We start from the raw sequence: 15,274 nt of genomic DNA on the forward strand, positions 1-15,274 counted from the left end.
AAAAAAAAAAAAAAAAAAAAAAAAAAAAGGAGTTCTGTTTGGGCTGGTGAAATGGTTCAGCGGGTAAGAGCACTGACTGCTCTTCCAAAGGACTTAGGTTCAAATCCCAGCAACCACATGGTGGCTCACAACCACCCATAATGAGATCTGATGCCCTCTTCTGGTGCATCTGAAAACAGCTACAGTGTACTTACATATAATAAATAAATCGTTGGGCCGGAGCAAGCAGGGACTGAGCGAGCAGGGTTGACCGGAATGAGCAGAGGTCTTAAAGTCAGTTCCCAACAACCAGATGAAGGATCACAACTATCTGTACAGCTACAGTGTATACTCATATATATAAAATAAATAAATCTTTTAAAAAAAAAAAAAAAAAAAAAAACCAGCCAGGTGGTGTTACACTCCTGCAATCCTAGTAGCCAAGATGTCCAAGCAGACGGACCAGACGTTCAAAGCCAACCTTGGCTACATGGTGACTTCAGATTGATCTGGGGCCACTACATAACACAATCTCATAAAAACTTCAAAAGAAAAATGTGTCCAGGGAAATGGCTCAGTAGTGCTTGCCATGCAAGCATAAGAACCTTAATTTGGATCTCCTACATTAAAAAAAACTGTATATAACAGCACATGTTTATCATCACAGTGCTGCAGAAGTGGCCAAGGAGAATGCCCAGGATATAGCAGCCAACCACGCTAGTTAAAGCCAATGCACTTTAGATTCATTCTGAGAATCTGTTTCAAGGAAAGAGAGAAAGCAAATGAGGAAGTCAGAGATACCAACCTCTGCCCTTCACACACATGAATAAACATATATACACATACACAATACAGCATTTATATACAGACAGAAAAAGAAAAAAATGGAAATAGGTGTGCTGGAACACTTGTATATTCTAAGGTAAGAATGAAGCAGATAACTAGCATGAGTCCAACAATTCAAGACTAGCTTTGACAATATAGTAAGACAATGGCTAAATGAACAATACAAACAAAATAAACTGTGTAAGAATGATGAGACCCTGATCTCATTCTTTAGATCCAACAGATCTAAAGCACAAATCAAAGTTTCACTCTTAGTTTTAAAGATTTATTTTTATTTTATGAGTGTTTGCTTACATGTACATAAATGCACCACAAGAAAGAAGGCATCAGATGCCATGGGACTGGAGTTGTCAGCCTACATGTGAGTGATGAGAATCAAACCAGGTCCTCTCAAGGACAACAGATGCTCTGAACCACTGTGCCATTTCTTTAGTCCTTACTGGTCTCATTTTTAAAGTAAGGAAAATACAGAGATTATTTGTGAAGGCAGTACAAAATAATTCATGCATTAAACCTACCATAATAAAGACCTTCTCTACTATCATTATTACATTCATCTAGCAAGCAAACAAAGAGTTACCAGAAACAAAGGAAGCATTGCTTACTGTTATCTGACTCAATCCAGCCAACCTCATGGTCAGAGTTGGTGACATAAAGTATTTAAATGCAAGGTCTAGACTTTCCTTATCAAAGCACAGTGTTGTATCCAATGGCTCTTTCACTGTACTCCACATTAGGTCAGCCATATTACGAGCCGCACTCTGTCGCAACTCCTGATCAGAGAGCTTGCATAAATACCTAATGATTCAAAAACAGAAAGCACACAAACTCACCAGACACTTCTGAAAATCCCAACAGAAATTCACCAACATTCCTTTACTCCAAATCTCTGTTTGATGTATCAGACCCCTCAAATCTTTACATTTACTTTTACATTTACTTTACACTTATTTATTGTGTGTGTAGGTATGTTGGGGTGTGCCACAACATGGGTGTGGAGGTCAAAAGACAACTTATGAAGTTGTTTCTGACTGCCACTTACATAGGTCACAGTGGACAGAACTCTAGGACATCAGGCTTCAAGTACTTCCACCCAGTAAGGCATTTAGTGAGCTGCAATTTAAACTATTTACTTAATACTTTTAAAAACCTCTTAATTGTGAAAACATATCATTGCTTAGATTCCAACTTGACCCCAAAATTACAAAGAACCAAGTCATTTATTATTGGGTGCTCCATAATGCTTTGTCACTCTCTAAAATCTGTCTGTCATCTTACAGTTTTGGTTTTAGTGATTACCAGCTGACTTCATAAGACACAGCACATTTCCTACCTAAATGCTAGCAACCATTGTTAATGTATGCATTCAAAGCACTGGGGATTTTTGTTTTTCTTCTAAAAACCAATAAACATAGGATTTTTAAAAAAAAAAAAAATTTTTTTTTGGCAGGACCTCGTTCATATCTGTGGGTGTTAATTCTCTGTTATCCAACCTTTCAATACCTTGGAATCTGTAAAAATGTCACATATGCCTCGCATTGCTACATGTACAAGCGTTTACAATGTGACTCCAATACTACTCCCAACAAAAGGTATCTATTTTTTACCCTACTAAATCTGGACTTTGCCAGAGAATTTGCTTTTGCCAAGAAGGTATCAACAAACATGACTGATATAAGAAAGCTTAGAGCTATTGAACTTGCCCTCTACTGTTATTTACTCTTCCACCATTAAAGGAAGATACACAAATTACACTACTTCATGAAAAAACAATCTCTGACTAATCAAGTAACATCAACCAACTATCAAAAATGCATGTGTATCATATTTCTGCCCTGTACTGTTATAAACTCTTCCACCATTAAAAGAAAAGACACAAATTAGACTACTTCATGAAAAAACAATCTCTGACTAACCAAGTGACATCAGGCAACTATCAAACATGCATGTGTATCCTATTTCCCAACACCAACTAGGCAGCTAACCACAGAACAAGGTTATCCTCAACCATCCAGTTTCAGCAAAGTCAGTCCAATCAGTTGAACTACCTATCTTATCAAGTATGAGAAATAATAAACACTCTACTTTAAAACACTAGGTATGAGGCAGAGGCTGTTTGCTTACATAGCAAAAGCAGCTGATCCAGGGCTTAACACTAGACTCATCTATATTTTCTTTCTTTTCCCTTTAAGTAACCTCATTTGTTCTACTAGTTTCTGAATACTGTTCTTATGCTGACAATGAGATTGGGGAAGGTTTTCATGTGTGCATGAGTGTGGTGTATGTATTATGTGCCCGTGTGTACACAACAATACATGTGTATGAGGGCAGAGGTCAATGTAGGATATCTTCTTCAACTGCTCTCTGTATCACTTTTACTCATCTATTTGAATATTTATTTACCATATGTATCTATTTTGTTGGTCTGTATCTCTGAGTAGCATTTGCATGCCTGCTGCCTGAAAAGGCCAGAGGACGTCATCAGTTCCCCTAGGGCTGGAGTTGCACACAGTTATGGAAATTAAATCCAGCTCTCTGAATGGCTGGCTGTTTAATGAGACCTAGGAATCTGTTTCTACTTCTTTCTTATATCTGAACAGGGCATCTCAAGTCCAGTCCTCCTGCATATGTATATCAAATCCCCAGTCCTCCTGTATACCAACAACTAAATGACTTTCTTATAAACTAGAAGCTCATGCTTTCAATTTGCCAACATCACATTCATGTCAAAAAGAGTGCAAAGTCTTACCTAAATAAGCCTTTTTGGTCTTTTGTGTCACTGTTAATGATATCCAGAGCAAAAGAAAAATCTGACAAGGGGTGGGTATTTGTGTCATTTATAATGTTACTTTTTCTTTCTTCTTTGTTTTAAATTTTTTTAAATTAGACTTAATTGTTTTGCCTGCGTGTATGTATATGTTAACATGCCCGTGCTTGGTATCCATAAATGTCAGAAAAATGCACTGGAACCCTTGAAACTGGAATTACAGATGGCTATGAGCCACCATGTGGTTGCTAGAAATTGAACCCAAGTCCTTTGCAAGAGCAGCCAGCGCGCCGGGCAGTGGTGGTGCATGCCTTTAATCCTAGCACTTGGGAGGCAGAGGCAGGTGGATTTCTGAGTTGGAGGCCAGCCTGGTCTACAGAGTGAGTTCCAGGACAGCCAGGGCTACACAGAGAAACCCTGTCTCAAAAAAAAACAAAAAAACCGAGCAGCCAATGCTCTTAATCATTGAGCTATCTCTCCAGCCCTTGCACTGGTACCTTTTTCTGTATAGCCCCATCATTGCTAGTCTTAGTAATCTTATTTTCACTTAATATATATATTTCCAATAAGCCATCAATAATCTGGGTATAATTAATATAACTTCTATCTACAACATGGCACTGAACTTTTAAGCTAGTTCCTTAGTTTCTAATAAATTCTCTACAGAATTTAAAATGAGAACTTTATTAAAGGCCAAATTGGTCTTTTAAAAACCATTATGACATACTGGAGAGATAGCTCAGTGGTTAAGAGCACTGACTGCTCTTCCAACGATACTGAGTTCAATTCCGGGGTTGGGGATTTAGCTCAGTGGTAGAGCGCTTGCCTAGCACGCACAAGGCCCTGGGTTCAGTCCTCAGCTCTGGAAAAAAAAAAAGACAAAATAACAAAAAGACCCAAAAAAAAAAAAAAAACAAGGTAACTGAGTTCAATTCCTAGCAACCACATGGTGACTCACAACCATCTGTTGTGGGGATCCGATGCCCTCTTCTGGTGTGTCTGAACACAGCGACAGTGTACTCACATACATGAAATAAGTAAATAAATCTTAAAAAAACAAAACAAAATTACGACTCATCTGCCCCATTGGTAAACCCAAATACAGGCAGTAACCTGCGAGGATCTGAATGACCTGCACTCGCTAACTACAACTTTATATTATAAACACACCCTCCCTTCCTTATACAACAGGCTCACACCATCCACTTCCAGATCTCCTTTGTCAGACTATTTCTAAGTCTTTGTCCCTACAGTTTTTTTTCCTAGAATATCTCCCTGATACCACATGATTAGGTGGTTCACATCCTTTATGTTTTCATATTTCCTCCCTATCATACTTCTTTACTTATATGGTACTTAGCACATCCAACATATCCTGATACTCTGCTATTCTGAAACACCTCAAACAGTATCAGGAAAAACAGTAAACACTCAAAACTTTACAAATAAATGAATGAGGAAAAAATAGCAAGTACTCCTGATTTTTAATTTTAAAAAATTCTTAGAACTTAGTTCATTTCTAAGCTATGCAATACATCATCTTAGGTTTCCGACTTAGGTGGAACTCAAATTCACATCCACCTCAAAAAGACCTTTCTCATTCCCAAAATTTAACTTGTGTGTTCATGCCTGGGTCTTTATATGGCCTCAAGTCCTCACATTTGTACAAACCCTTTTCAAACTGACTCATCTCTGTAGGCCTAACTCCACCCAGTACTTAAAGTTACAATCCACTATTCTGTTTTGTTTTGTTTTAGAGATTTATTTATTTTATGTATATGAGTACACTGTAGTTGTCTTCAGACACACCAGTAAAGGGCATTAGATTCCACTACAGATGGTTGTGAGCCACCATGTGGTTGCTGAGAATTAAACTCAGAACCTCTGGAAGAATAGTCAGTGCTCTTATCCACTGAGCGATCAATCTCTCTAGCCCTACAATACACTATTCTTACTGTTCCTATTCTTTCCGGATATTTATTCTATGTACTTGTGATTTCTTATATACTGTAACAAGGTACTTTCTAAATAAGCTGTCCCATAACATAATATTTAAAACTACTTACTGAATGAACTCAATAAAAACCATAATAAATCTGTTTAGTTCTTCCTAAACTCACATGTAAAAAACCAAGACTAAGTAATTTTCCAAAATATATATATCAAACATAAGCTCATACACATGTGTAAAAATTTCTATATACCTATTTATAAACTGAAATCTTCCCTAGAGGATATATCTGCAAGGGTCTTTCAAAAGCAACAAAATTGTTTTAAATTGTTTAATCGTATTATTATAAATTTACTTAATTAAAGAAATATAGAACACTTACCTGATAACATATGTTCTAAAAGGAATAATGTGCTGCATGACAGCAGGGATATGTAGCCATATCCTAATCTATAAGTAAATATAAAGAAAAAAATGTATAATAAAAATGTAAGATATTTCAGAGTCTTCCAATTAATTTAAAACAAAAGCAATTAATATTTGGCTGCCTCTAAATGCTACATATTTTATTTAAAAATTATGAATAGGATAAGCTATAAAAAATTCCATCAATTAATCTAATTCACATACCATAGTATAAAATCAACTTGTATAATACAAAAACCATGCTTTCCCATATCTCTTTGTATGACAGCAACTACAACTCCAAGTAATGAACTGGCTTTACAATAAAACCATCTCATCATTCATTTCAAAACATATTAAGTTACATGATTTGCAGTCATCTCAATATTCATGCAAGACAAATATATTTCTCAGTTGCCTGCTCATTACAGTATCAGTAACCTAGAAGATGATGATCTGCAATGTGCACCACTCTACTAACTGCTTGGGTTTATCTGCCAGATCTGCTTGCTAGGGGAGTGTGCCCTTCATTCCTCACCATTCCATATCTATCTTTCACAAAGCTGCAGCATTCCACTATCAAGTGCATGTCCTTTCAAAATGAGTAAAAGAGTTCATCCATGAAAAACACATGGAGGATGGGGCATTATGGTGCATGTCCCTAACCCTAGTAGTTGGAGGCAGAGGCAAGGATCTCTGTGAGTTTGAGGGAAGCCTGGTAAACATAGTGAGTTCCAGGTCAGTCAGAATTACAGGAGGACACCCTGTCTCAACAAAATATACATAAATAAATAAATATATACATACATATATATACATACACATATCAAGTAGGTGCTGAAGAAACAGCTCATTCTCTCCTACGTACACAAAATGTAATTTTTAAAAATTTTTATTTACTTTATGTGTATGAGTGTTTTGCTTGCATGTATGCCTCTATATATCATGTACATCCTAAGTCTGAAGTTGTATATAGTTGTGACCTGCCATGTGGGTGCTGGGAATTGAACCTAGGTCCTCTGCAAGAACAAGAAGTGCTCTTAACCTCTAAATCCTCTCTCCAGACCCTAAAAATGTTTTAAAAAATATTTACTCAAATTATAAAAGACTGAACAATGTAAAGATTAAGCCAAATTAAAGTGAAGCTTAAATTCAACCAAGTGAGATTTATGTGCAAAGTGTAAAAGGTGACTCAAAGTACAAAAAGATACAAAATGAGCTCAAAGGCTCTAAAAGATGACATGGTTATTGTGTTTGCCTTTCCAGAAAACAACGCTTCCTACAAAGCTCCAGAAATTAGGACAGAAGACAAACTAAAGGGTAATATTAGATATGAATATACTTTTCAGGTACCCTTGCTAACTCTTTGTGTTAATAAAATTCTAGCAAATCTCTAGCTACATGTTAAATACCTCCCTAATACAGGGAAAATGTTCTCCATTACCCAAAGCTTAATGACAGAGCTATTTCTGATAAAAATAGCAAAATAAAATTCTTACAAAAAAAAAAATAACCTGTCAACCTACTGTCTGATCTGGCATGCAATCCTAAGCTAATTTTTTATATTCAAAAGCCTCTGTTTCTCCACTTGTAAAAAACAGTCCACTATTAAGAGAGGTAGGAGAGGCAGGATCTCATTATGCAGTATCCAAGTAGCTGGCTTGGACTCACTAAGCAGACCAGGCTGCCCTCCAACTCAAGAAACTCATCTTCCTCTCCCTCGCCCTCTCCCTCTCAACGCTGGAATTAAAGGATGAACTGCCACACCTAGCCAGAGCAGTATTAACAGAGCTGTTTGTTCTGTCTACCATAGCAAGCTTACATCTGATTATTTACTCAATAATATAAGCTACACTGGTTTTGGAAGCATATTATATATAAAGTTTATTTTTTGTCTTACTAGTTTGAGAGAGGAAATTTTCAGAAATAAGTTAAGAACTAAGAAAAAATACTATACCTAGAACAAAATTTAGCCTCACAGAGAGAAGACACACCACCATTTGGTAAGTCTTAAAAGGCAAACCTTGCCGGGCAGTAGTGGTGCATGCCTTTAATCCCAGCACTTGGGAGGCAGAGGCAGGTGGATTTCTGAGTTCAAGGCCAGCCTGGTCTACAGAGTGAGTTCCAGGACAGCTAGGGCTACACAGAGAAGCCCTGTCTTGAAAAAACTAGAAAAAAAGGGGGGGAGGCAAAACTCTTTTAATTTATGTTCTACTACTCCAATCTATGATAAATGTTGGGTGCTTCTTTTCCTAAAAAAGTCAGCAGAAAACAATAACAATTTTTTTTTAAAGTTTCTTTTCTTTCTGTAGCTAAGAAAGGATATGTGGGCTGGAGAGATGGCTCAGCAGTTAAGAGCACTGACTGCTCTTCCAGAGGTCCTGAGTTCAATTCCCAGCAACCACATGGTGGCTCACAACCATCTGTAATGGGGATCCGATGCCCTCTTCTGGGGTGTCTGAAGACAGCAACAGTGTACTCATATACATGAAATAATAAATAAATAAATCTTTAAAAAAAAAAAAAAAAAAAAAAAAAAGAAAGGATATGTATAAGTGAGCTACTTGTACAATGCACTAACATTCAGACAAAGAACTGCTTAAGGCAGACAGGTGTGGTGGTGTAAACCTTTAATCCCTGAGCTTGGGAAAGAAAGACAGGTAGATCTCTGAGATGGAGGGCAGGCTATAGAGCGAGCTCCAGGACAGCCAAGACTACATAGAGACAATCTTGACTCCAAAAAAATAAATAAATAAATAAAATAAATAATTCCTAGTTTCTTAGTTTTCTTTCTTTGTTGCTAAGTAAAACTCCAGACACTTGTTTTACTGTGATACAAAGTTAGCATTGTAAGTTTAAATTCTAAAAGATTACAAGTACCACTTATAAATTTACTTTTCCTAAAAAGTCAATTACTCTCCCAGGGCCTACTAGGGCACACCTTTACTAAGAGCATGCAGATCTCTGAATTCTAGGCCAGAGCTACACAGCAAGACACTGTATCAAACACTCCACACACAAAAAGTGAACTACATAATAAACAGACATAATAATATAGCTCCCAGGAAATACAATTATTCTTTTATGGGATGTATGATTTATACTGTAAAATAAATAAGGACTCATTAAGGCTAGTCTATCTATGCTAGATTGTGTAATGGGAATTGTTTATTATTTTTCTTTATAGGGAAAGTTTCTTTATCCCTTATTTTATTATGTGTGAAAGCTCATGTAAATTTATAAATTCCTAAATAGGGACAAGCTGCAAGAAAAGAAATGCACATAAACAGTGATGAGGATAGACAGGAATGGTTCACATAAGCATGGCAAGTCTGCGGTCAGACTAGGCTAAATAACAATTTCAAACAGAAAAACAAGGTGAACAACAACCCACAGTTTATATAATGACCTAACAGAAGCTACTGTGCTCCACCTGGACATAACATACACACAAAGTTTTGAAATTTACAGCGTCCACTGAAATTTACTAAAGACACCATTTAGTAAACTGTGAAACAGGATTTCACTATGTACACTACACACTATCCCTGAACTCACACTCCATCTGCCTCTGCAGTGCCAGCATTAAAGAAAGGTATGTGTCTCCATGTTCAGCATCACTTCATGTTTATTTATAAACTTCAGAAAGGGTAGGACCAAAGTACCAAAAGCAGATTTTTTTTCAGATTTTTTAAAAAGCCAAAATTTCTAATGTTTATCTGTTTTTAATTTTGATAAACTGTTTCTCAACGGTTTTAGCTTCTCAGAAAAAGGCTCACGGCCCAAGCTAAACTCAAACCTGCTTTGTAAGCCAAGGCTAGGCTTGAACTCCATCCTCTTCACTAACTTAAAAAAATAGGGCAAGAGGAAGCCAAAGTGAACAGAACTTCTATTGGCAAAATTAGATTGACAGTCATTTACGTCACAGCAGAAATGAGTAACAGCAAGTAGTGACTAAGTGCTTATCTACACATCAAGTGCTACTATACCAACTTTGAATTGAGTTTCCTTTTAAATCTTTACTTGTCGCGTAAGTATGGACACCAGCATGCCAGCACATGCGTGCAGAAGTCAAGGGATGAATGAGTAACTCTCAGGAGGTTTCCTGCTGCAACCTTATGAAATCTGAAGACAGTAAGCAAGGCCATCATGCCTGCTGCAGTAGCTCACATACTGCCAGAACACGATTGCTTTTAGTATTGAACTCCATTTAATTTAATGTTACAGAACAGAATCCTCTAAGGAAGGCATACCATCATCATTTTCATTTTTAAGATTAAAAGTTAACATTTTAAACTAAAATTTATAAATGTAACATTTAAATTCAGAATTAAAATCCAACTATAAATCCAAAGGGGGCTAAGCTTGATGGCATACACCCTCAATTCCAGCAATCTTCAGGCAAAGGAAAATAGGATCTCTGAGAGTTCGAAGCCAGCCAAGACTATATCAGTAGACCTTGCCTAAGAAGCACAATAAGGCAAAAGGGTACATACATTTACTTTTTCTATATTACCACTTTTTCAACATATAAAAAAAAAATGGAATGATGGATATAAAAATGATCTTGGTAAAAATCATTTATTTAAATTACAGACACATATACAATAAATCTGAGCAACACCAGTGTCCTCCCTTTCCAGTGCATAATGGCACTATGAGGTTACCACTGGAAACAATGCAACACAATATTGGCCAAGGACATTCCATACACTGTTTTTATTTTATATAAATTTTATTTAAATAATACAAAAGTTTAGGTTTTGGTTGTTACATTTAACTTCATATTCTTTCTAAAAGAACCACAGTAAGTTATAAAAGACTAAATATACAGATATAAAATTACTTCTCTAATAAATTTTCACTGTGAATCACAGTTCTGACAGTATAAAGGGAAATAGCAACATTACATCATATTGAGGGAAGTCAGACATATTTCAATAGTGAAGTAGATAAACATCATTTAAACAACACAAAAACACTAGGAAGCAGAAAGTTTTCCCAGGACAAAATCCTAGACAAAGGATAATTTCAATACAAGCTACCTACCTTTGACTTTTATATAAAACGGTAAGGGCAACCTTTACCTATTTTAAATTTAAAAATTGACTAATTTTATTCATAATTTTATTACCTTTTAAAAACAGACTTTACATATTTAGCTTTTAAATTATATAAAAATTATACATACAAATTAATTAAAACCTGCAATTTCTGAACAAAAAAATTCATGACATTGAAATGCAGAATATTATATTTAAAGAATAATTCCAAAGAATACTTACATTAGAAACAACTGTAATAAATGCATGTGCTATAAGAAATGGTAAAGTTTCAGGAGTCCCATATTCAAAGCAATCCTTCATGAGAGAAAGGCCATTTTTCCCACAAAACAGACAGACATAACGAAGCAAATGCAAGGGTACTTCTACATCCTATAAAAACAAAAATGCATTCTTTTTAAATTTATTAGAAATCACTTTCAGTTTATGAGCAACACTGAATCATTATCAGATGTACTCAGAAGAAAAAACAAAACATATTTCATAAACCTTAGAATATAAGATACTTACATTCATATCACAGAATGCCCCTAATATGTTACTTTCTTGTGTCGATATATCCTAATTTAAAAAAAAAATTTAAATATTAGACCATTATTAAATGATAATCTAAAAAAATAAACTTTTCTAAAAGTGATCTTCTAAAATCTCAAAAAGGATTATTTTACAGGCATCAACAGCAACATCTCCTACTGAAGATACAGTAACTCAGCTCTGAAGTATTCTTAAATCCTTCTACAGAAACCTTTCCTGTAGTACACAATGCACACTGTTTTCTTCATTCTGCCTGGGCTTCTTTCACAGTACCTGGCAAGTGTCAGGCAAGTATTCTACAACTGAACCACACCTTTAACTCTTTTTTTTTATCTTTTTCCCTTTTTTTGGAGATAGGGTCTCACTGTGGAAGCTCAGTATGGCCTTGAATTCATAAATTTGCTGTCTCCATCTTCATTATAGTTTAGTATAACCATACTGGGCTTATTTTTTCCTTCTCAAATAAAAAACAATGTAAACAAAGTAAGCTTTCCTTTAAAATCAGATTTCCTTTAGAATCTATGCTGGGTAAAAGATTCTGTTTAGTGGTAGAGCTCCTGCTTAACATGTATAAGACCCTGGGTTAGATCATTTCCACTTGTGGGGCACACTTCAAAAGAGTCAGGGTGATTTTCAAACTATACTCTAGAATTCTCATAAGATGTACTCCAGAGAATGTGTGTTCCATATATAAGATTGGCTGCCCAAAGCACACTCATTAGTGACCATATAAGCAAATATGTTATGGAAGGGTAAACAGTACTTATCAATACTTAAACTATGAACTGCTTTAGACCTGCAGATCATCTTTTGAATATTTTAGCCTGAAGAAGTACCAAGAAAAATGCTGGAAATTTTATGTATAATCACATTCACGGAAACTAGTAAAAAAAAAAAAAAAAAAAAAAAAAAAAAAAAAAAAAAAAAAAAAAAAAAAAGAAAGAAAGAAAGAAAGAAAAAGAAAAAGAAAAAACTAAATTCAACTAATACTCATAGATAGGTAAGTGAATGGTAGCATAAACACCCAATTCTAGAGAACCTACCAGAAAGAAACACTCTAAAAACTGAGATGTGGTAAAAGTTTGACTAAACTAAGCATAAGACATATAGGTTAGATCTTTAAGAAACTGTTCTTTCAATCCCAGAACTCTGGACACAGAGGCAGGTGGATCTCTGAGTGTGAGGCCAGCCTGGTCTACAGAGGGAGTTCAGGAAAGCCAGGGCTACATAAAGAAACCCTGTCTCAGAATAACAAAAAAGACCTGTTGAAAATTTTTAGAAAAAAATTAAATAGATCTGTATGTTCAAGAAAAGAGCAGCCAGGTGATGGTGGCTTACACCTTTAATAACAGAAATCTGGTGCCAGAGGCAGACAGATCTTTGCGTAGGAGGCCAGCATGGTCTACAGAGTGACTTCTAGGATAGGCAAAGTTACATAGAGAAACCTTGTCTAGGACCTGATTATGGAAATTATTTAAAAACAGGATCATGTACCGCAAGAGATGGCTCAGTAGTTAAGGGCACTGATTGTGTTTCCAGAAGACCCAGATTCAAATCCCAGCTCCCACATGGCAGCTCACAACTGTCTGTAATGCCAAGATCTGACACTCTCACAAAGACATATGTGCAAGCAAAACACCAGTGCATATAAAATAAAAAGGTAAATAAATTAAAAAAATAAAAAAAAATAAATAAAACCAGGATCATGCTATTGGATAGCACAGGCTGGCTAGAATTTCAATCCTCCTGGATTCGGTTTCCTAAAGATAAGGTTTCAAGTGTACAGTACAATGCCTGGTTGATCACAATTTAGGGGAAGATTAGACTGGGATTTGAGACAGACTCTCACATAACCTAGGCTGGCTTTGAATTCCCAAAGCAACCAAGGATGACCTTGAACTTCTAATCCTACTCTCATCTGTAAAGAGCTGAGATCTGAGATAATAGGTGTGGACGAATATATATATATTTCTTTTTGGAAAGTCTGTAACAATATAAACTGATTAGGTAAAAAGCCGTGTTTTGTCACTGTGGAAGCATGGAAAAAATATATAAGGTTCAAGTCTTTTAACATTTTTATTTTGTATATTCTGTTTTTAATTTGTCACACCATATACACACTCATCTGAAAGCAATACCAAGAGAACTCATTCATTCACTCTTTGCCATTACTTGTTTCATATAAAGATGAGCTGTTAAATGAATCTGAAAATGATTGGCAAATCAGCATTCTCAGAATACTGCAACTGAACTAAAATTACCTAAGAAGTAAAAACATTTTGCAAAACCGGTATACTAAACCTAATTGTTTTTAACTTTCTAATACCAGAGGCTCAAATTACTCTCCACAAAATGTTTATAGTTAAGGATGTAGTTCAGTAACAGAGCACTTGTCCAGCATTTTTAAAGCTGTGGGTTCCAGTCTTAGTAAAAGCAGGAAAACTTCCAGAGTTTAAGAATTCCTGTGGTACCACTAAAGTACCAAGTCACTGACTAAGAACCATGCTGGAATACTAGTGTGGAATACTAGTGCAGAGCACAAACACAGAAAAGATTTCTATCCTGATGTACACCAGGTTCCTTATGACCTAGTTCCACAGAGAGAAGAGCAGCTGTCTTCCTAGTCCTGGTTAGGATTCTGACCTGCTGCTCCTTCCCAGTGTGTAGGTACACACAGTCAAGCCCAGATTAGGATCACACTGTAAGCCCTATGTGTATCAAAGAAAATTACACCACACTTTAGAAGCAAACGAAAAAAATTAATTTTTTAAAGGTGAGTAACTAAAGAGTGAAGTAATTCTCTAATTGCAAATACTGCTCAGTAACTGAGCCATAGGGAACTAGAAGTTACCCAGAATTAAAGGTGTGTTAAAGTCAGGATTACTGAAATTCATAGTAGTTATATAATTCTGGGAGAACACTAAAAACAAGAGGAAACCCTTATAAGATTTCTCAGAGGGTGCTTGCTGCCAAGCCTGACAACTTGAGTTCAATCTTCAGAATCTTTATGGTAGAAAGTAGGAACTGAGTCCTAAAAGTCTCCTCTAACCTCAAGGAATTCTTAAAAACACATACATACATACATACATACACTAGACAAAACAACATGCAAGAAAAATACTTTTTAAAAAATTATTTTGGGGGCTGGAGAGATGGCTCAGCGGGTAAAAGCACCGACAGCTCTTCCAGAGGTTCTGAGTTCAAATCCCAGCAACCACACGGTGGCTCACAATCATCTGTGATGGAATCTGATGTCCTCTTCTGGTGTGTGTGAAGACAGCTACAGTGTATTCACATACATTAAATAAATAAATTTTAAAAAAAATTATTTTATGACAAGATCCCACTATGTAGGCTTCAACAGACTCAGAATGTGCCATCATATCCAGTTTTGAAAAGGTAATTTGTTTTTTTGAGAAACAGTATCCTATGAAGTCTCCATGAATGTCTCAAGCTCACTATTTAATCAAGTATAACTTTAAATTCCTGATCCTCCATCTTCCCAAAAGTAGGATTATGTGCATGAACCTTTCCAAAACTAGAAGCATGAAACATCACACCCAGGTTACGAAGTAGAAGAAATCAAATCAGGACTTTGTGCATGCTATGTGTGTATATATAATTTTTTTTTCTTTAAATTTAAAAAGGTGCATAGTTGCCAGCCTGGTCTACAGAGTGAGTTCCAGGACAGCCAGAGCTATAGAGAGGAACCCTGTCTGGAAAAACAAA

The 15,274-nt window shown here is 35.9% G+C and overlaps 1 protein-coding gene across 6 annotated transcripts in view; it reads right to left on the reverse strand.

Moving 5' to 3' along the window:
* Usp34 (ubiquitin specific peptidase 34) overlaps positions 1-15,274 on the reverse strand; it is a 191,979-nt gene that overhangs the window by 149,044 nt on the left and 27,661 nt on the right. For all 6 annotated transcript variants that reach the window (XM_031342440.1, XM_031342435.1, XM_031342437.1 and 3 more), the window contains exons 4-7: positions 11,522-11,572; positions 11,234-11,383; positions 5,926-5,993; positions 1,431-1,623 (exon numbers count right to left, since the gene is read on the reverse strand). In XM_031342440.1, coding sequence (XP_031198300.1) covers positions 1,431-1,623; positions 5,926-5,993; positions 11,234-11,383; positions 11,522-11,572 — 462 coding nt within the window. The remainder of the gene's footprint in view (positions 1-1,430; positions 1,624-5,925; positions 5,994-11,233; positions 11,384-11,521; positions 11,573-15,274) is intronic.

Source organism: Mastomys coucha, unplaced genomic scaffold (assembly GCF_008632895.1).
Source record: "Mastomys coucha isolate ucsf_1 unplaced genomic scaffold, UCSF_Mcou_1 pScaffold22, whole genome shotgun sequence".
NCBI classification, from domain to species: Eukaryota; Metazoa; Chordata; class Mammalia; order Rodentia; family Muridae; genus Mastomys; species Mastomys coucha.